The sequence below is a fragment of the Sphaerodactylus townsendi genome, linkage group LG02 (assembly GCF_021028975.2).
Source record: "Sphaerodactylus townsendi isolate TG3544 linkage group LG02, MPM_Stown_v2.3, whole genome shotgun sequence".
NCBI lineage: Eukaryota > Metazoa > Chordata > Lepidosauria > Squamata > Sphaerodactylidae > Sphaerodactylus > Sphaerodactylus townsendi.
This window is the reverse complement of record NC_059426.1, coordinates 66,596,456-66,618,069: the sequence shown is the minus strand read 5'-3', so window position 1 is coordinate 66,618,069 and position 21,614 is coordinate 66,596,456. Positions and strand designations below refer to the sequence as shown.

Sequence of the window (21,614 nt, the reverse complement as noted above, 5' to 3'; positions counted from 1 at the left end):
CAACAGACACCTTGTGAGGAAGTGGGAGCTGAGAGAGTCCCGAAGAACTGTGACTGACAAATCTTATTCGACAGGTAAGAGGCTATTGCTCATGTGGAGGAGTGGGGATATAAACCTGGTTCTCCAGATCAGAGTCCAGCTGCTCTAACCACTACACCAAGCTGGCTTTTCTGGGATTGTGGGCCCCGCAAGGGCAGAAGGCATGTGGAACAGGGTCTATAGTAAGGAAGATAAGTAAGAGTGAGTGGGAAAGCCGGCTGGATCCAACCCAGTGAAAGCCAGATTGTGGTTGTCTTTCCTAGTGGAATTTCCCAGTCTCTTTTTCCTCTGATTGAAGTATCTCTTCATGTAGTAGCTAAATTTTGGTGTTCCCAAGGTAGACAAAATGTGTGCACAAGATTTTATCATTTGATTCTATTTTTAGTTGGTTTATGTCAGCCCAGCAGTACCAAGTGGACTGCCAAGTGGACTGTGGAATCCACAAATGTCAGTTCCTACTGCCTATTTATGTATTTCTACCCCACCTCTAGGCATATTTTTTAGTTTACCAAATACTATGCTTAGATGGCACCAAGAGGTATCAATGATCAAGTTTTTTTTATCAGTTTGTGAACTTGGCCAGCTTAGGATCAGCTTTCCATCTACATGCGGCCTCTTTCTGCTTTCCTCCAATGGGATGTGCTCCAACAGGGTGGCATTTCCCTTTGTACTCTTTGGAACCAGAATTGTTGAGATAAAGGCCAAAGTGTCCTTCTGCTTTCCCTTCCACGGTGATGCTGTAGGGAAAGATGGCATTCACTGCATCAGCAGTAAAACATGGGGAGGCGAAGGGCTTCTAATATCATTTCAGGGAGATTTCAGCAATCAAATAGATGTAGGGAATTTGGGAACCATTCTCAGAAAAGAAAATCATAGTCTGCTAGTATGCTGAGGTTAATGTCTTTATAGCAAGGTGGGTGGAATACCAAGCAGGAATACCAAGATGGGGAGCAGACACCTTCCAACGCACTAAGAGAACAATTACAAGATAAATATACTCCAACACACATAAATTAATTGACACAGTCTCTCACCAGGGACACAAACCCAGGCATAGTCTTTTTAGTCCACTGAGAGAAGGAGGGCACAAAACCACTTTTGGTGGCTACAGTTCGTTCTCCACCCTGCTTCCAGGATGCAAGTACTGCCCTACTTCTTGGAGTTGGGGTCTACTCATAATAGCAAATTAGTCTCCCTGTGGGTGGAGCTCTGCACATCTTCAGTCTCCTCGGAGCACGAGGAATCTGGACTGTAGCTAAAGTTGTTGACATTGTGGTGCAGAAGTTCCACGTTGGCACTGTGTCTGCTCAGCTCATCACCACCATCCTCCTCCTCCTCCTCTTCCTCCTGCCTTTGGGTTTCTCTAGGCAGCAGTTTCTCCGAAGTCTTGCTCACCCCCTTCTGTTTCTCAGTCTCCGCTTGCGCCACTTGCTCCTTGGCTTTCCGGCTCCGTTTCCATTTCATCCTACGGTTCTGAAACCAGATCTTCACCTGCAAGAGATAGACAGACAGACTGTGACAGGGACTCCATGGCAAAGAGATCTCTTTACCTCTTGAATGACCAAAAGTCTTTTTTGACCATGGTGTATTAATAAGAACTCAGTCACCAGCAAGATTTAAAACCTCTCAAAAGGTGCTAACAGATCCTGTGAAGATCATATATAGATTACACACTTTCTCTGAGCAAAAAGAGAGTGAGGGGATGACCAGAGAGTTTGAATCCAGCCCTGCAACCATCTGGAATTCCTCTTCTTGAAAATAAAGTAATAATGGTAGTGAATCACTTTCATTCAAGTATCCCAGAGAGACATCTCACCTCCACTCATGCAAAAATGAGCCCAGCAACCCATCATTACTCCTCTATTTCACACCGTCTGTCATTTTTTATAACTCCTTGATCTTCTCATAGCCTGTGTTCTCATCTCTTGCATAGTTTCCTGTCCTCTGACTTTGATTTCACTTGAACTAACTTTATCTCATATCGTTATCATACTGTCCTGCAAATTGTATCTCCTTCTTTTGAAGCTATTAAGCAGACTAGGAAAATATATTTTCATTCTCCTGCTTGTACATTTTTTTCTTTTACTGTTTCTGTAGCTAATAACTTCACAGACATTGACCTAAATGCTCTCTGTGAAATTCCCTGTCAGTTAAAGATACAGGTCCTCAACCAAATTTTGCATCCTGATGTCTGGAAAGTTTAGGACTAATTTCCACAATGCTTAGATTGTTTTCAAGTCATCTTAGAATTACTGAAAGCAATCCAAAAATGTATGTTAAAATGTATTGAAATATTGCGGAAATATCGTAGTATAATTAAGAGACAAAATATACATAACACTCAGCCCAAATTCTTCACCAGCAAAAATGCATTGTTCATAGAATTAAGGGCTTGGGTCTAAATAATGCATGTTATATATCAAAAATTTCCTCCTTAGTTTTCAGGTCCTGCATAATAATAGTCATACCTTTATAGTGAAATCCCTAGAGAGAAAAATACTTTTCCCTTTACTTCTCAGCACTAAGGGACTTAACATGCCATTCTGTCAGGTAAGAAGAAAGTACTCATGTGATGTTTTAGACATCCAGTTTAAACAGGCCTAAAATGGACCACTATGCACATAATCTCATCATGCACACACACAGTTCATCATCCACCTAAGCTTCTGGTGCTCTAATGCTGCATGCATTGCCTGGGAGCCCCAGTTAAATGAGATACTAGAGGACTGCAGCACCCCATGGGTGATCACGTCTTGCCTTTTAGATCCGGCCAAATACTCCCTGCTCCAAGTAGATGCATGTGCTCCACTATAACTCTCCAAAGCAGCTTGAGAACAAATATATTAGTATTTACAGCAGTTTATTTTTAAATAATGACAGTAGCCACACCAGCTTTCCCTGACAGATCGCATAGCCTCCCTCACCAGGTTATACCTGGGTCTCTGTTAGCATCAGTGAAGTAGCCACCTCAAAACGTTTGGGCCGTGATAAGTACTTGTTGATCTTGAACTGGTTCTCCAGCTCAAGGAGCTGCTGGCTGGTAAAAGCTGTTCGTGGCCGACGGCATTTTCCCATGAGCCCAGACTGTGGGACAGCTGGAAGAGAAAAGAAGAGTCAATACATGGGGTTGCGACCCAGAACAATAGAGCCAACATGTTGGACTGTACATGGAACATTGTCACCTAAGCAAAAAGAGTAATAGAGTGGTGCTATGGACTAGACTGAACAATCATATTTGCAGATAAAGAAATATGGTTGTATGACACTTGCCAGCCTCAAGTGAAACTGTACATCTGTTGTAAAGCTCATGACGGGTGAAATGGTTTGTAACTCAACCTACCTTTATGACCATCAGTAGATGTTTTTTTAAACCCTGGTAAGAAAACATATTTTCCATTTCCCTCACGTTCATACCAACTACAAAAGAGATGGCTGAAAAGGACTTTCAAGGGGCTATGTACATTCAGCCTTTCACTGGTAGATTTTTCTAGTATGTAACAACTTTGGAAACATTTCTTTGTTTGCTTCATTTATATTCTGCCTTTCCCCACCACTGATGTAACACCTACATAGCCCCATCAATACATCCAGTGCTTGACAGAGTTCTTAGCAATAGCTGCAGGCTGCAGCAGATTTGAAATCTACAGCCTCCCTTTTTAACCACTGCCGCTTCTCCCATCTCTGATGATCCAATAAGTGTAATGTTAGCACTTGTTGGGTGTGGGTGCCTAAAGAAACATAGCATTTGTCATTCAGCAATGCTTATAATTATTATGGTGATACTTTCATACCCACATATCACTGGTCATAAGGAATGAGCTCCATATATCCTGCCCTTATGCAAAATTATATCTGCAAGTGGTATCTCAAATAGTGCCAGTAGTTTATTTAAAAAAAACGTAACACTTAATGGGAAATAGAGAAAGACATAACTGCAACTTTCATCACTTTTTTTTTTTAAAAGTGATCCTCTTCCTCCTTAGCCAATGGCTTGGCATGCAGACATGGGACAAATGAAGCCTGTCCCGTTATTTTTCTGTATGCCAGGAAAATGTTTCACCTCCTAATTATTGTCTAAGGCAGAGGAACAACAGCAATTTTAAAGGGACAGTATTAAATGCAGTTAGGGTTCAATTGATTTTTTGCATGTAAACAAAGCCAATTCAGAATGCGGCCAGGAAGCATCGTCCTCACTCTGAAAAGGTGGATACAGTTGCAGGTAACCCCCAAATCTCACTGGCATGTATCCAGCCATTCAGTTCTGAAGGCTTAATGACACTTAAGGCTGCAGAATGATGTAAAAGTGATTTCCATCAATTTTCTCTTCCTGCTACAGACCCCTATTTGGTCCTCTATACCAGTATCCAGGAACAAAATTTGAGGTGGGGTCAGTGGGAGAGGAACGCAGGACAGCCCTGCTCTGCAAAGTCTATAAATGGTTAAGTACATGCAATGAAAGGAGGATGCTTTCAGTAAAGGGGGACAGTGTTTGTGTGCATCTCCTTTTCAGCTCTGCACCAATTTTGCTCCTGTAGAAAAGCGTCCATCCATCCTTCTCTGCCTTTAAATCCTTCTCTTGCCAGCAGTGGCATCTGTGAGGCCCGGCAGATTCTGTGAGGAGACATGGACCTGCTATGTTGAGCCCATCACGTTCCCTTCCAGTTATGGTTTTATTGCCTGGCTGATATTAAATGGCTTGATACGTTATCAGCATTCATTTTAACAATCACAATCAATTCCGTTGGTGAAATTAAACCACCTTTATTAGTCTAAAGTGTATTTAATTACCCCCAGCTGTCCCCAGTTGTGATAAAGCAGCCCTGCTCCACAAAGGCCTCAGAGTACCTATCTTGCTAATGAGCCTTTATCGGAGCAGACTGCTGAATCAGGAGGGAGGCCAAACAAAAGAAGCTTTGAGGGGGACCGCTTGCCCTGCTTGGGCAGGGTGCCTCTCATTCCCTCTATTATCATCAACTTTATGGGCTGCCTCCAGGATTAGCTTTTACTGCCCTTCATTAAATAGAGAACAGACACTCAGTGGCATGAACAGGAACAGACAGGTACAGAGTACCGGGAAAAAACGTTATGGGAGTTGCAGGAAAACACACAATCCACTTTGATCACTAAATAAAACATGGGTGGTCTACAAAGGGAAATTGCCATACTCCACAGTGGGTGACCTGTTATATATTTGCCATCCTAGTTGCCAAGTGAGTAATTCTAAATCCTACTTGCTGCTTTGAATGAAGAAGGAATAATAGAAGAAACTCACCTGCCTGATCATCACAGTGAAGCCCTGCATTTCTAGAGACTGTCAACAAGGGGTTTCTTTCAATGTTGGGTTGTATCACTTCTTACTTTAACTGCTGTTTTTTTACATCCTGTGTCTCCTATCTGTGTCATAGAGCTCCCTGCTGCTCCTACTCCTGCCAAAAAGATGTTGAACATAATGATGTGATAACATTAAATTAATATTATTGCATTATCATTGGGCATGCTGCTTCCCATAGTACAAGAAGGCAGGTTAATTACATCCTGAATTAATTCTTGGCATAGTTTCCAAGCTGGGTACCAAGAGCTGTCTGAAAATTTGAAGGGTATAAAAATTAAGAACATTTCATTTTAAATAAAGTGTTTTAAACCAAATTTAAATGTTGGTCGTTTAAAGCAGTAGTTGCTGGGTCTAGTTTTTTTAATGATAATGGAAGGTACAGAGAAGGTAAACTAAAGGGAAGTCCTGCCTCAAAGAGGTCCTACCTTAACATCCTTTGTGGGTTTTTTGAGGTTAACAAGTGCATGGATACGGATGATTCAATAGAAAATGTACATATTTTTCTTCCAAATGGCTTTTGACAGGATAACTCACCAAAGACTCATGTCAAAAGACAGAGAACAGGTTCTTTTATAAATTAAAAATGGGTTAAATGTTAGGAAGAAGAGAATTGGAATAAATGGACAATTCTTCCTATGGAAAGAAAAGAGTGGTTGGGTCATACAAAAATAAGAATTTGGATTGGTTGTGTTTAATTTGTTGTTAATTATCTAGAATTGGAGGTGAGCAATGTAAATATGCTCTAAACAGAAGATCACACTGTTGGGGGTGGGATGAGATTAGTTCCACGTCTCTAAATAGTCCAGTTTTGTTTTCAAATGAGAAAAATACTGAGTCCCTCCACAGTTTCCAGATAAAAGTGAGATCTCATCTGCTAAAGAAACAGTTCTCTCCCACACAGAGAGATGATCTGATCCTTCATCATCACTGATCATACTCTTAGGATAAAAGAAGTCTATGTGCCAGTTTCAATCTTAACTGTCACAGGAGAATGAGCCATATTTTTTGTCTTTATTCTCCCATAGTCTACCTGCAGGCAATTTATTATAACAAGGTGAGACAAAGCCCAAGGCCTGCCTCTGTTCCCCCCACTCCCACCCAGTGGTGGGATCCAAAAATTTTAGTAACAGGTTCCCATGGTGGTGGGATTCAAACTGTGGCGTAGCGCCAATGGGGCTGGGTGGGGTGGGCATGGCCGGGCATTCCAGGGGTGGAGAATTCCTGGGCAGGGCTGTGGCAAGGACGCAGCCACTGCGCCAGTCCTTGGGCGGGAAACAAATGCAAGCAGGTGCAGGCTGCCACACACGCCAGTGCACCTCCTGCTAGACTGCTTCAAGTTCTGCGCGCTACTGCTGAGAGGAGGGGCGTAACTAAGGCAAAAATCGTGGCAAAATCACCAATTAGTAACCCCCTCTCGGCACACACAAATAATTAGTAACCTGCTCTCGGGAACCTGGGAGAACCTGCTGGATCCCACCTCTTCCCCCACCCCCAAACACACACATACGTGAGCAAAAAAATTTGCTTCTGTCTTTTGCAGGCAAGTTATCTAGCTGCTTGTTGTGGGCTGGTGAGACTCTGTCTTTATCCTCTCCCCTCTGCCTCCAGCTGCCTTTCCTGTCAGTATTCGCAAGTATAAACACAGAGAATGAAATCATTCATAGAAACACAGGTCCAATATTTATATAGAATCAGAAAAAATCTTCAAAGTCATAGAATCATAGAATCAATAAATCATAGAATTAAACAAACATAGAGTTGGAAGAGACCTCAAGGGCCAACAAGTCCAACTCCCTGCATTGCAGAAACACACAATCAAAGCACTACTGACAGATGATCCTACAGCCTCTCTTTAAAAACCTCCAAAGAAGGAGACACCACCACACTCTGAGGTAGTGCATTCCACTGTTGAACAGCCCTTACTGCCAGGAAGTTTTTCCTGTTATTTAGGTGGAATCTCTTTTCCTTCACCTTGAACCCATTACTCCTGGTCCTAGTCTCTGGAGCAGCAGACAACAAAGCTTGCCCCCTCACCAATATGACATCTCTTCAAATATCTAAACATGGTTATCATGTTATCTCTTAACCTTCTCTTCACCAAACTAAACATATTCAGCTCCCTCAGTCTCTCCTTGTAGGGCATGGATTCCACCTTTTACCATTTTGGTTACTCTCCTCTGGACCCGTTCCAGCTTGTTAATAGCCTTCTTGAATTGCAGTGCCCAGAACTATACACAATATTCCAGGTGAGTTCTAGCCAATGCAGAATAGAAAGATTCTGCCCTACCTTCAGCAGTTTTGGAAGTCAGTAAGACAGTGCAGTGATTGACAGGAAGTAGAGATATGGTGCATAGAAATGCCAGTTGAGATTATTCCATTTGGTAAGAATATCAGCAAACCATTTTGACTGGATCACATCCATGTCAGGCACATTTTTACTTAGTCACTTTTATGGTTCGCCCAACTCCCCACATACTCTACTGGGCTGGGTTTAGACCTAGCAAAACAAGCTCCTAAGACAAAGAGTTGAGGATACAGAGTGCCAGCCCAGTCTTTTGAAACCTCTTGCTTTTAGATCATTGTTAAGTACTAGGCATATTCCTGCTCCAGCTGCTTATCTCTATGTTCTGAAAACTAACAACCAATGGCAGGCTTTCACATGTTCTGCCCTACCTTCAGCAGTTTTGGAAGGCAAATTTAATATGACCCCTATTTTGGAGAGATTGTACCAGTGCAAGTCCAAGGAAGTAAAATCTCGGGAACATGTTTTTTCACTCCATTACAAAATATAATCCCAGGGCATTCCATATCACCAAGGGTAGACAAGCTTCCAGCCAATGAAATACTTTATGTCACCAGTCAAGTTGCTATATTTTGTGTTGCAGTTTATAAGGTTCATAACATAATATGTGGAAAGGCTTAGACCAAAACTGAAGGAGCAGGCTCAACAATTATTGTACTTCTTTTAAATTGTAAATACCTGAAAATATGTAATTTTAAGTAAGTTTTGGATTTACATATTGTAAACTGAATCTTCTACAGAGCCTTTTGGTGTCTTTTGGCTGTATATTTGTATATTGTTTATTTCATCTTAATCCCCTTCCGCACATGCAGACTAATGCACATTCAATCCACTTTCACAATTGTTTGAAAGTGGATTTTGCTATTCTGCACAATAAAATCCAGCTTCAAAATGCATTGAAAGTGGATTGAAAGTGCATTATTCTGCATGTGCAGAAGGGGCCAATGATCGTAATAATAAACTGAACTGGAAAAATTCCCTTCATCTCCCACTGACTAGGCAATTTGCTTTTTTAAAAAAAATAATTGTGCAGGTTTTTTTTAAAGAAGCTGAGAGATCTGCTATTCACGGATAACAAGGTCTCATTTAGTTTATCCCTTAAATCAGGAATGGGAAGCCTTCAATCCTGAGTCCTGCTCTAAGCAAAATTGAAACAGGGTTCCACATATCTCTTGATGCAGTGACATCCTCTTCAGCAAAAATGTTGCTTCTCCCAAGAATTTTCTTTTCCTTTTTTCATTCTCAGGCTAATTAACTACTTCTTGTTCCCTGATAGTTAGCATGTTCACAAATAACATTCATAAATTAATGGTTAATTTTAAATTCTTTTCCCACAGGAAATGGGGTGGGGGTGGGGTTTACCATTATCTTCTTTGTAGCCAGCAAAAGGCATTGCTTATTTTCATTTGACTCTTTATGGATTGTAGTCATGAAAATATAGAATAATGGTTTAAAAAAAACCTTCAGGAAATAAATGATTGGTGGTGTTGACAGTCTACAAATTAAAAACAACAACAACAGTACTTACTATCCCAAAACAGGCACTGATAATTGACAATTCAAAAAGAGAGGGAAACAGGAAATTTTATAGAGATGGTAACACCAAGAAACTTGTTTAGGCTCTAACTAACCACATAGAGCAGTCTGACATAGTAGTGGTATTGTCAACAAGCCTGAAGAAAATATCTGTTCCCTTGCATAGAATTTCAATGTGTGGAACTGGGCAGCTAATGTTTTTCATAAATAACCTGAAGACAAACAAAATCACCTGTTAAATAGTACCTCATTAGGCTTCTGTTGAAGAGAGAGGGTTTTTCCCCTCCAGCTCATTTCCCCTAATTGACTGTTACTAGTATTCCTCTCTGTGTTTATATTTTTATATAATTGGTTTATTTATATTTATGTTCTACATGCTATTTAAATGTTTTCATGTCTGCCACCTTGGCAACCCTAAGTTCGATAGAAAGAAAGCATATAAATGTTTCAAAAGAAAAAAGAAAGAAAGCTAGCAACCTTCGAGGGCAACTGTTTTTTAAATTGGCTGCTGTTTCTAGTGCAAAAAATCAGGAAAATAAAAACAAGGCAAAAATGCTGGCATGGAACTGGTTATAGCAAGATTACTTGTACTAACTTTGCAAATTCAGACTAAAGAAGAAGTGGAGAACATGCACAGCGAGACTTTAACTAATTATTATTATTAATTAGTCTTTATGTAAGTGCTGTCAAGTCACAACTGGCCTATAGCAACTCCAGCAAGGAACTTTCAAGGCAAGTGAGAAGCAGAGGTGTTTTGCTATTGCCTTCCTCTGTGGATTTGCTATTGCCTCTTCCTTGGTGGTTTCCCATCCAAGCATCCATCCATCATGCTTAGCTTTGGAGAGCTGATAGGACTGAGCTAGGCTGCCTTCCCTCCTCAAGGACTTCCCACTCACTATGATCATTTTTGGAAACCCTGCACTGGATACTCTTATCATCTGAAGCTAGATTGATGGCAGCCCAAGAAGACCAAAAGTATGGAATTCTCTTCCCAGAGAGGTTTGATTGTCTCTTTCAATCATTGTCTTCTGCCAGCAAGTGAAGACTTTTCTGTTTTGTCTGGTATTCCTTCACTGATTCACACTGATGCTTCCTCCATTTTGTGACTTGTTTCCCCTTGTGAATTCAGGGCAGCTTCCATCAGGTTATAAATACAGTAATTTTTCAGATTAAAACAATAACTACTCCAACACTAAAACTCCAGATGGCAATTTAAATAACGGTACTTTCTTATCATTTATGAAATATGAGGAGCAGAAGGTTAGGAAAAAGGGAAACCATTTGTTAAATGTCTGCCACCTCAACCATATGCCTAGTGAAACAGCTCTGTCTTACAGTCCCTGCAGAATTGCCCAGTCCCACAGAGCCCCTATCTCAGTGAACAGAGCATTCCACCAGGCTGAGGCCAAGACTGAAAATGCCCTGGCCCTAGTTTAGGCTAGCCAAACATCTTTCGGGTGAGGGATCACTAGTAGATAGTTTGCTGGACACAGCATTCTCTGGGGGACATACTAGAAGAGGTGGTCCTATAGATATGATGGCAACAGACCATTTGGGGCTTTGAAAGTACCGGTAAGCACCAAAACCTTGAATCTAATTCAATACTCCACCCTGAGCCAATGCAGCTTGCGGTGCACCATCTGACTGTGCATCTGTCACGATGTTTCAGTAAGGACCTATGCTGCTGCATTTTGCATCAACCAGAGTTTCAGGAGTAGGTCAAGGGTAGCCCTGTATAGAGCAATTTGCAGTGATCCAATCTAGTGATAGCTGTTGCATGGATCACTGTGGCCAGGTCAGTCTGGGACAGATACAGCACCCATAGTCTCACCTGACAAAGGTGATATAAAGCTAGGTAAATGGCACATGTAACTTGAGTCTTCATTGTTAAGGAGGCATCAAGAATCACACCAAGACTCCTGATAGTCATTGCTAATGTTGGCTGCATACAGTCAAGAGTAAGCAATTGGCAACCTTCAATTATTTAGCAGGTGACATTTACCTTCATGCTATGAAATATCTCACTAGCCCATTACCACACATTAATCCCCTATTAAAGGGACAGAACATTTTTTTCTCCAGGGCATTTGGTGACACTACAGAAAGGTCCATAACTAAGCATGAGCTAAAGGCAAATTAACTTTTTTCAGGTTCCCCTCAAGAGAAAATGAATATGTGCAAATATTCAAAACCAATCGTTTCAGTTTTACCTTTAGCCATTTACATAGGAAATTTCAAATTGTACATTCATACCCAGATTCTAAATGAGAAGTTTTATCTCAGAATTTGAATGTTTGTGACATGTTGGAATGGAAGAACATGCAGGTACAATGTCAGCTCTTGTTTGTTAACACCTGCTTCAAATTACACACCTTCCCTCAATTGATGTAAAGTGTTGGTTTATTATTTCTCCTTTTGGTATCATTTTCTGGCTCCAACATTAAAATTTTGGGATATATCTCTGGTTGGATGTAGTTTGGGGTGCACACAGAAGGCCTTGGAAACATCACAGCGCAAATATACCAAATTCTTTACAGGGAGTCAGATTGTACTGCTGCTGCCTTGGCCTTGTCGTTCTGCATGGCTGAATTTCACCATTGTCCCATTTTTGTTTTTCCATGCCTTTGTCATCTATGCAACACAAAAATTTAGCAAGACAGCAATTGATGCTCTCTCCACCAATACTGCAGCCAATGCAAGCAATTAATTCAGATATTCTATCACCACTTCTTGAGTGACAGGCAAGAGAAAATGTTCCATATTAAGGGGGCCTGACCTTTAAAGAAGATAAATGGCCGTTTGTAACCTGATCGTTACATGTTTAATTTCAGGAGTCAATGATAATAGGGCTTTTAATTTTAACTTTCCGTTTTTCATCCCATTATTCACGTAGCTTCCTTTTTTAATTAACCAAATCACCCTGGCATGTGCATTTTTATGTGGACTCCAAAATGATTAAACAGCCAAATCTTATCCAGCAAACTTGAGGCTTTAAATAGCCATGCTGGTTAGCAAGATGATGAAACTGTTTGAATGTTTAGCAAGCTATTGTTTTGATTTCTCCTTAAAACCTGGTATCAGCTCAAATACCTTTGTGTGATCACTGGAGAGCAGGTCCTTTTGTGTGTGTTTGTGTGCATTGGTACTGATAGGATGCCTTGAATTTAATAGAGACTTAGGGTGTGGAAATTGGCTGGTAAAATGTTATTGTTTTGTTTTTGTGGCATGGAGGTAAATAGCATTGCCAGGTAAATAACATTCAGTTAAGCCTCTATTATAAGGACAGGGCACCCCCTCCCCACAGTTGGCAGCCCTGAAGCATGTTAATGTTTATGTATGTTTAAAAACATGTATACTTCTCAAACATTCCTGGGTTTAGCCAGACCCCTGCCATGAGAGGAGTAAAGTCAGCAGAGAGAGAAGACAAGGGGTGGGAGCTGAGCACCCTGGCATCCACCCTATTTCTTCTTATTCCTTTTGTGCTCTTCTATCCAATGGGGACCCAAAGCACCTTCATCCTCCATTTTATCCTCACAACAATCAGATCTCGACATAAGGACTGAAACCTGAGTCTCCAGAATCCAATTGGATTGGCTCAGTTAGATCCAAGGGACATATATTTATGTTTACATTTTAATGTCATTTGTAAAAAAAAAAGACTCCTTGGAACCGTTTTGGGAGTCAGTTGGGATTGAAAAAGTGAATTTAAAATGCAATAAACACGCCCTGAAAATTTCATCTCTAAGATATTCCTCAGAATCCTGGATACCCAAGCTCAGTCTGAAAGGGGGTTGGCTTTCAATGAAGCAAAGCTAATGCAAAGCTAATGGATCCTCTGAAGATGCCAGCCACAGATGCAGGCAAAACATCAGGAGAAAATGCTACTGGAACACGGCTGTACAGCCCGGAAACCCCACACACCCCCAGTGATTCCGGCCGTGAAAGCCTTCAACAACACACAGTTAATGCTGTAATAGTAAAGCCCCAAAGTCAAAATGGCTCTCTTAGAATATACAATAAAATGAGTGAAGGTGTCGCAGGATTAGATAATATTGGATTGTTAGTTCAGAACCCATTGAAGTGTGTTTACATACAGATAAGATCATTCCACCGAATCCAGCCACAATTCAGCACTTCAGTGGGACAAAGCTCAGCACGTGCTTAAATCAATGGGAATTAGTACTTGATAACTGGATCTTATCTTAAGAAAGATATATTTCTTGTATACAAATGAGGGCTTTCAAAGGCAGAGAGAGAATTATTTTCACGGAAAGCATTGTTTCAAATTGTGCGTGGGAACATAAGTGGTACAGATGAAAAGGGGCGGTGGGAAGAAAGATGAAATAGGAGACCGTAGATCGCGACGTCAAAAAGCAGCACTCTTAAAAACACAGAGAGAAACATGGCAACAGAACGGGAGACCTCTGAAGGAGATGCTCCGTGCGAAATCATATGATCTTTGGCTAGTTAAGAAGGAACGCAAATATGCAAGCTTTCGAGTCTCTCAGGACTGGGTGACTAAATAGCAGAGGCGACTCCTGCATTCCCAATAGCTCCTGTCCTTTGGGACCAAGAGCCCCAAGCAAGGAAGCCTTAAGGCGGAAGGAGGACCCCCATGTTGTCTTGACTCCTGTGCGGGGGGGGGGGGGTTCGTGTGAGGGGTAATGGCCAGTGGCTAGAGGTGGTTCTCAACCTGGGGGTCACGACCCCTTTGGGGGTCCAAAGACCCTTTCACAGGGGTCGCTTAAGACTCTGTGCATCAGTGTTCTCCATCTGTAAAATGGATAAATATAAGGGTTGGGGGTCACCACAACATGAGGAACTGTATTAAAGGGTCACTGCATTAGGAAAGTTGAGAACCATTAAAACGCCTTTTTCGCTGAATTGGATAAGGATCAGCCCACGGACCTCCGCGGTTTCCTTGTCTTCAGGACCCTGAGCATGGCGAAGGAGTCTATCAGATGAGAGCCGCGATGCTGCAAAAAAACTAATTGTGTGGGCATTTGCGTGGCATAACTCACTCATACAGGCAAACTATTGGAAGGAAGGAAGGAAGGAAGGAAGGAAGGAAGGAAGGAAGGAAGGAAGGAAGGAAGGAAGGAAGGAAGGAAGGAAGGAAGGAAGGAAGGATCCCTTTTAAGCCGGTGTGCCGGAATCATTCTTTATGACCACGCAAGTGACTACGGAGATGACACGGGATGACCTTCCCCGTTTCAACCCCGCATGTCGTGAACAGGAACGTTTGCAGGACAGTCTCTGGAGTTGTTCAGAGCTTCACTGACTGACTCTGCTTGTCCAGAGGGATTCATCGTCGCAGTCTCGACCGAGCCTTGAGATGAGGGAACCCAAAAATGGTAGAAAGGCCGAGACGGGGGCTGGGGTCAACCCTCAGGGTTCAGGGACGGAGAGGGGCGCCCGGGGGCTGGTCGCGTCCGCAGGTGCTCGAGGCCCGCGTGTCTGCTTCCTACTCAGTGGGAGGCCTCTGGCCAACCCGCCGGTGCGCCGCAAAAAAGCAGTCAAGGGGCGCCTGCTCAGGCTCAACTCCTGTGTGACCCTCCACAGCCTGCAGGAAACGGACTTCCGGATGCGTTGCGATCCTCCTCCCCACGCGAAGCAAAAGCAACCTGGAGAGGTCTGGCCTGGGGGAAATCCCACCCCCGCGCGCGCACACCCCGTCCCGGACCGGGCCCATATTGACGTTTCCCAGCCCAGAATGGTTTCCCCAAATGTTCCCCGCTTTTTAGAGGACCTTCCTGCTTGTCGGATGCGCGAGGACTTCGAATTCGCGAGAAAGGCGCGTGCGGAATTAATTCCCAGGGAAGGCTGCCCGCTGGGGCTCTTTTCCCTGGTGTTTTTTGGGGGGGGATTTGTCGCCTTGAAGGGAGGGTCTCTCTCAGCCCTGTGCTGTGGGCTGGCCGTGCCACCTACTTTTCTCCACTCAAAATGTTGACTGCGGTTCCTTCCGCACATGCAGAATAATGCACTTTCAATCCACTTTTAATGTACTTTGAAGCTAGATTTTACTGTGCAGAATAGCAAAATCCACTTGCAAATAGTTGTGAAAGTGGATTGAAAGTGCATTATTCTCCTCTGTGGAAGTGACCTGCATCCCCTTTATCTCTTAATTGTTTCGTTTTAGCACCCGGAATGCAGAGTCCACACGGCAACTGGGATTGGGTTCTTTTGCTGTAATAGACGAACTCGAGGAGGCCTGTGAAATTCATCTTAGCAGTTCTTCCCCCACAAGACTCTAGGGTCTAACTCCTTTCCTTTTCAGTTTTTCTGGGACTAAACATTAACTCTGGATTTAAAAAAAATTGCAGTGCTTAAGACTTCTTCGTTTACAAAACTCATATTTTTCTTTCTTTAACGCCATTTCTTGAAAACCATACTATAACATCAGTTCGAGCTTAATAAATATTAGATAATTATACTTAGGACTTCTGTTTTCTTGTAACCCTGTGTGTGTGAGAGAGAAACCACAAAAGGAGAGATAGATGAGGAGAGAAGAGGATGAGAATCGAACCAACGGATAGAGCTTTGAAGATATCTTAGTTGCATTGGAAGAATGCAAAGCAAGCATCAACGGGGCTGAAATTTCCTTACTGCATAGTATTCTTTTCCTGCTACCCACCCCCCGTTATTTGCACAGTCCAGGCTAGGCAAGGGCGAATGTTGCTTGCCTTGAACCGTGACTTGATGGCAAAAAAAAAAGTTATATTAGGAAAAACACAATTTTGATTTGACAAATAACACTCATATTTGCTGAAAACTGAATTGGACTGAAGAGTGTCACCAGTTCAAGTTCTTGATTTTTAAGATAACTCCAGGCTCAATTTAAAGTCCTAGAGTATTTTTATAATGTGTGAATTTGTAGGAAATTGTTTTCCACCTATAATTCAGGCCACTATTAAGGCCAATATTATTTATTTACGTAATTTACAGTACACTTTTCTCACTAAGATTCAAGGCAGATTACACCGCTGTAAGTCAAAGCAATAAACAGGACAGGACATACAATAACTACAATAGCTCTGGGAGTCCAGAAATCTGAGACAAAGTACAAGTATCCACATGCTAAGCCCCCTTCCCCACGTGCAGAATAATGCACTTTCAATCCACTTTCACTATTGTATGAAAGTGGATTTTGCTATTCCGCACAGTAAAATCCAGCTTCAAAGTGCATTGCAGGTGCATTATTCTGCATGTGCGGAAGGGGCCTAAGAGCCAGCCTGGTGTCGGGGTTAAAAGCGGCCGTCTCTATCCGTGTCAGAGCCCCCACTCCTCCACATGAAGCCTGCTGGGTGACCTTGGGACAGGCACGCTTCTCCTTCCAGGACTTTCTCATCTCCACCTGCCTCTCAAGGTGTCTGTTGTGGGGAGGGGAAGGAAAGAGTTGTCAGACACCTTGAGATTCCTAAAGTGGGGTATATAAAACAACTCTTGGTAAAGGATGACGACGCGGCCGTGTGTGCGTGTGTGCAGTGGTTCGCGTGCAGGACCAGATCCAGACACTGCGGATTCAAATTCCCTCAGTAGGTGAGAGATCCTGGGTCCAGCCATTGTCCCCTCCCCACTTCTGTACTCCAAGTAGCCGTATCCCCTCCTCCTCAGGCTCGCACCACACCCCCATCTCCGCCTTCTATTGGGCTCTTCCGCCTCTGGAAAACTAAGTGGGGCCAGACCCGCCCGCTCCGACCTCAGTCCCCGGCCCGCTTCATTGACCCGCTAATGAGGCGTGAAATCCCCGCTTATCGCTGGCCTCTGGGGCGGAAACGTTACACTGCATAGACGCCCGAAGCAATTTCCTGCTCTCCCTTTCTTTCTCTCTTTCTGCTCCCTGGGCCAGATGCGGAAACCGCCGAGCCTCCGCTCAGCCCGCGCCCAACACGGACACGTCGGGGAGCCTCTGAAACACACACCCCTCGCTCTCGCGCTCTCTAGCAACTCTCCGCCTGCAGCGCCCAAGGCCACGTGCCCGGCAGCATCCCCGACGCCTCCTGCTCTGGGTTCACCGGCAGATCATCGGCCTCACCGCCAGCCGCCTCCGCGGGAAGCCTTCAGAAGGGGGGGAGTTGAATGAATGAATGAATGAATGAATGAATGAATGAATGAATGAATGAATGAATGGGGAGCCATGAGCAGCAGGGCTGGCTAAAACCGGCGGGCTCTACAGTGAGCAAGAGGCCACAAATCACCACGCCTGCGCTTGCTGGGGCCCTGGACCTCGGCGTGGTTGAGAGATCTGTCACCAGAGGCGGGTGCATGGCTCTGGTCTGGACATGAGCAGGCCAGGTTCCCCGGAAAAGGTGGTAGAAGTGGCGCTGGGAAGGAAGGGGCGCGCGTCCCTGTGGCCCCTCACCTGCATCTATATACGGTCCCTGGAAATCTCGGCCTCAGAGCCAGGGAACGGCTTCAGAGCCAAATCCACCTTCACTGCTGAGCCGAGGGGCGGCCTTGCTTGGTTTCAGGTGGGAGCAGCGGCGAACCTCCTGGACATGAACTCGGTCTTTGCGGGCTGCCACTCGCCCAGAGACACCCCAGTCTCCTTCGGCCCTTTACTAATAACGTGGAAATATGTTAAAAGCAAAATTCAGCTTTGGAAAAGCAAAACAGAGTGACCTCTTCGTCACTGCTTTTTTTTCCTTCGTATATATTCTGTCTTGATAGTTTCACCCCAGGAGGATCCGAAGCAGCTTATAATGATGCCCTCCCCATTCTGTCTTCAGAATAACCGTGTAGGGCAGCAGGTTAGGCTGAGAGCATGTGACTGGTTCAAGATCGCCCAGGAATCTTTCATGGAAGAGTGGGGATTCGAACCTACCTCTCTCAGATCCTAGTCCCACACTCGTCTAGCAGCTATACTCGCTCGCTCTTCCCAAATAACTTAGTATTCTCCCTCCTTTTGGAGGCGAGGATAAATGGGTATGGTGGCTTTGTTCGCTTCTCTTGGGGGCCGCTCCCCCATCTGAATTCTGGAGGGAGAAATAACGCAAGGCAGCGGTTCTTTGCAGTCCAGAGGAAAGGAGCAGGTTTCAAGAGTTCATTTTCTGCAGATACCCTTATCCAGGGGTGAGATTCAGCAGGTTTGCACCACTTCGGCAGAAACGGTTGTTAAAATGGTGCTTGTAAACAACCAGTTGTTAAATTATTTGAATCCCACCACTGCCCTTATTCCAAAATGTCCATAACCAATTGCAAGAACTTCCCCATTCCATCTATTTCAGAATCTCTGCAATTATGTCCCAGCCCCCCCCCCCCTCATGATTCTTCAGAACATGACAAGGCATGCAAAACACATGTGAGCATTTTGCCTTATTTGTGTAAAAGCAGGGGTGCAAAAAGAAACCGAAACAGAATCCACCCACAGAATCCATCCCTGTATGGTCGAGCTGTCATGAAAAATAAATGCAGGGATGGTACCAATCAGTCTGCCTTTTTGCGTGTAGATCTAAGAGTACATTTTAGCCGAACCACAGTGAGAAAGGTCTTTGTACCTAAGGTCCGGAATTTCAACTATCCCGTCCTCCCAGTACTTAGCAGGCCAGGACAGACGCCTTTCTATTAATTAAAGACCCTCAAAATACCACCCTCGAGGCATCTTGATATAAGGATGATTCACGGTTTTAATGGAATGTTTATTAATGGACCAGGCAAATTCCAGCAAAAACAAAGGCCAAGGCTGGCTCCAGAGACCAAGGAAACAGTGACTGTGGTTATAAGCGAAGTCTCCCTGATGGCACCAGACGCGCCATGACGTTTTGATTAATGCACTAAACATGTACCATGCTTCAGCTGATAATCACACCTAGACGTTATTCCAGCGTTTTAAGTTTTATGACGTTTTAGTTGTTTAAGACCAACAGGGAGCCTCTGGGGCATTTCAACATTTTATTCTTTTGCCGATGTTGGCCGTCACTTTGGAGTTCTTTCTGCACGCTTCTCAAATGGCATTTTCCATTCCAAAACGGCAAGCTCCGATTAGACGAATCAGTACAGCTTGCACAAGTCACATCTTTATGGAAATAAATATTCTTTCCTTCGGAAACAGAAATGCTGGCGTTTAAAACTAGACCCTCCGATGAAATGAATTGGTGGGAGACGTGAGTTTTTCAGACAGGAATAGTTCATGAGACTTGACCACACGGTGCGGAAAACGGTACCCGACGGTGGCATCTGTCTGTCATTTCTCAATAATGGCAGGATAGGGGAGTAATTTCCTCTCTCTTTCTTTCTCAGTTCTCTTTTAAATTATATGTTTGTTAGATTATGTTTTGAATCTTTCCGAGGCCCCTGGGGTGTGACACAGGATTTAGCACGGAAATATATGCGCCCCACGCCCCGAAAATGCCTCGGGGCGCCGGGGCGCTTCAGGTGTCGGCTGGGCTTCCTGGCCCGGGCGCTTTTGCAGACCGAAGAGCGAGCAAGAACGTCAAGCCATCACAGGCGCGCCAGACCTCCGCCAAGACCTTGGACGGATTAAAGTTCAAAAACGTTTACAACTTCCTCCAGTGATTGATGTGAGAAAAGCCGCCGGCAGGACAGCGGGGCCTCGAGGCCCTTGGGCTGTGCAATGCAACCTGTAGGCCGGGCTGGGCCGGGGGGCGGCGCCCGGGGCCTCCTCGGACAGGTGCATCCCGTCCGCCCGCCCCACTCAGCTCCGGGTCTGGCCGCTCCCCGCCTCCTCTCTCCTTTACGCTCTTCCAAAGCAATTCAAACCAAACCTTCACTGTAAACCGCAGCAATTCTGGCAGAGACTCCAGCGGGATCCCTAGTCTACAGCCCCTTCCGCACATATTGGATAATGCACTTCCAATCCACTTTCACAATGATTTGAAAGTGGATTTTGCTATTCCATACAGTAATACTCAGCTTCAAAGTGCACGGAAGGTGGATTGAAAGTGCATTATTCTGCTTGTGAGGAAGGGGCCTACATGGTCGCTCCGGTTGCTCTTGCTTCAGATCCGAAGGCCCTGCTTTTTCTCCCAGGCCCCTTCCGCACACGCAAAATAATGCGTTTTCAAACCACTTTCACAACTGTTTGAAAGTGGATTTTGCCATTCCGCACAGCTTCAAAGAGCACTGAAAGCAGTTTGAAAGTGCATTATTCTGCATGTGCGGAATAAGCCCCAGACAGAGCCAAAGTGCCTTCTGGACCGGTTTCCCTCTCTCCCCTCTTAGCCTCATAACAACAACCCTGGGAAGGAAAGCGAAGGGCCCAAGGCCAACTGCCCGGGCAAAGGGAGGACTGGAGCCTGGTTGACAGACTAGCTGGGGTCTGGCAAACCAGGGTCGGCCTGCCCTCGATGGGAATAAACCGTCCAGTTAAAGGTGCTTGGGACTGAAATGGCGCTCAGAACTCTAGATTGCCCCAAGTAAAACGAGAGCCCCCCCCCCCTCTTCCTACCTATGCAAGTTCCAGTACGGAGACCGTGTGAGTTGGTGCCTGAGTAAAAGCCGTCTGTCAAGGGACTCCTCCACTTACAACGGGAAGCGCCCCAGGCCTCCTTGGCAGTTTGTGAAAACCCGGCCTAGATTTCGGGCTCCACAAGTGGGTCGAAAATGCCAAAGCTCGCTCGGGCCTGTGAAGGCACCTGGGAATCTTGCTTTTCCGAACTAAAATCTGAAACAGGCTGTCTGTTAAAGTGGCTAGGAGGGGGGCGGCTCTCCAGGGGTAGTCACCTGTCCTAGGCGGCAGCAGGGCCACCTGCCTATCTAATCCATTCCTTCAAAAGTTGGAGAGGGAACGATCTTGTTTTAGCCTGGTTCTTTGCAGGTGCAGGTATTTTGCACTGCTGTTTTTGCAGCCAGCGGTTGTTCGGAACAACCTCCGTTGCAAAGGATGTCAGGGTCTCACCAGGAAAAGTATTATTTATTTCAGTCCCACCTTTCTTCCAATGAGGACCATTATTTTCCACTCCTCCATTTTATCCACACCGCAACCCTGCGAGGTAGGTTATGCTGAGCACAAGGTCACCCTGAATGCTTCCAAGGCAGAGTGGTGACTCGAACCTGCGTCTCCCAGACCCTAGCCCGACACTGCCCTATACTGGCTCTCAGTACTGTGAATTTGTGAGGGGAACTATAACCGAGCAGAACCTTGTGGAATTTTTCTAAATTACACGAAAACTCGTTAGAGTCGTTGTGTTTGTTTTTGAGAAAGGGGCGCAGCAGGCCAGGTGGCTGGAGATCAAACTGGGATTCGGGCGTGTGCTGTGGCTCATAAGAACTCCAGCATCTTCATAAACACCACCCCTGCAGCGACCCGCTGCCTTTCGTTCCCCAGATCTCCACCGTTTGGTACAAGCGTTTCTCATCACGTTTTCGAAGGAGGCCACACACCGCACGGCTTCGAACCTACACAGATCAGGACCAGAAACTGACACCCCCAACCCTCCCCCCCCC

General features: G+C 44.6%; 1 protein-coding gene across 1 annotated transcript in view; it reads right to left on the bottom strand.

Annotated features, from left to right (window-relative positions):
* Nucleotides 1–928: 928 nt before the first annotated feature.
* Nucleotides 929–21,614, bottom strand: part of LOC125427228 (motor neuron and pancreas homeobox protein 1-like) — a 21,467-nt gene continuing 781 nt past the window's right edge. The window contains exons 2-3 of the mRNA XM_048486390.1: nucleotides 2,974–3,134; nucleotides 929–1,530 (exon numbers count right to left, since the gene is read on the bottom strand). Coding sequence (XP_048342347.1) covers nucleotides 1,213–1,530; nucleotides 2,974–3,134 — 479 coding nt within the window. The 3' untranslated portion in view covers nucleotides 929–1,212. The remainder of the gene's footprint in view (nucleotides 1,531–2,973; nucleotides 3,135–21,614) is intronic.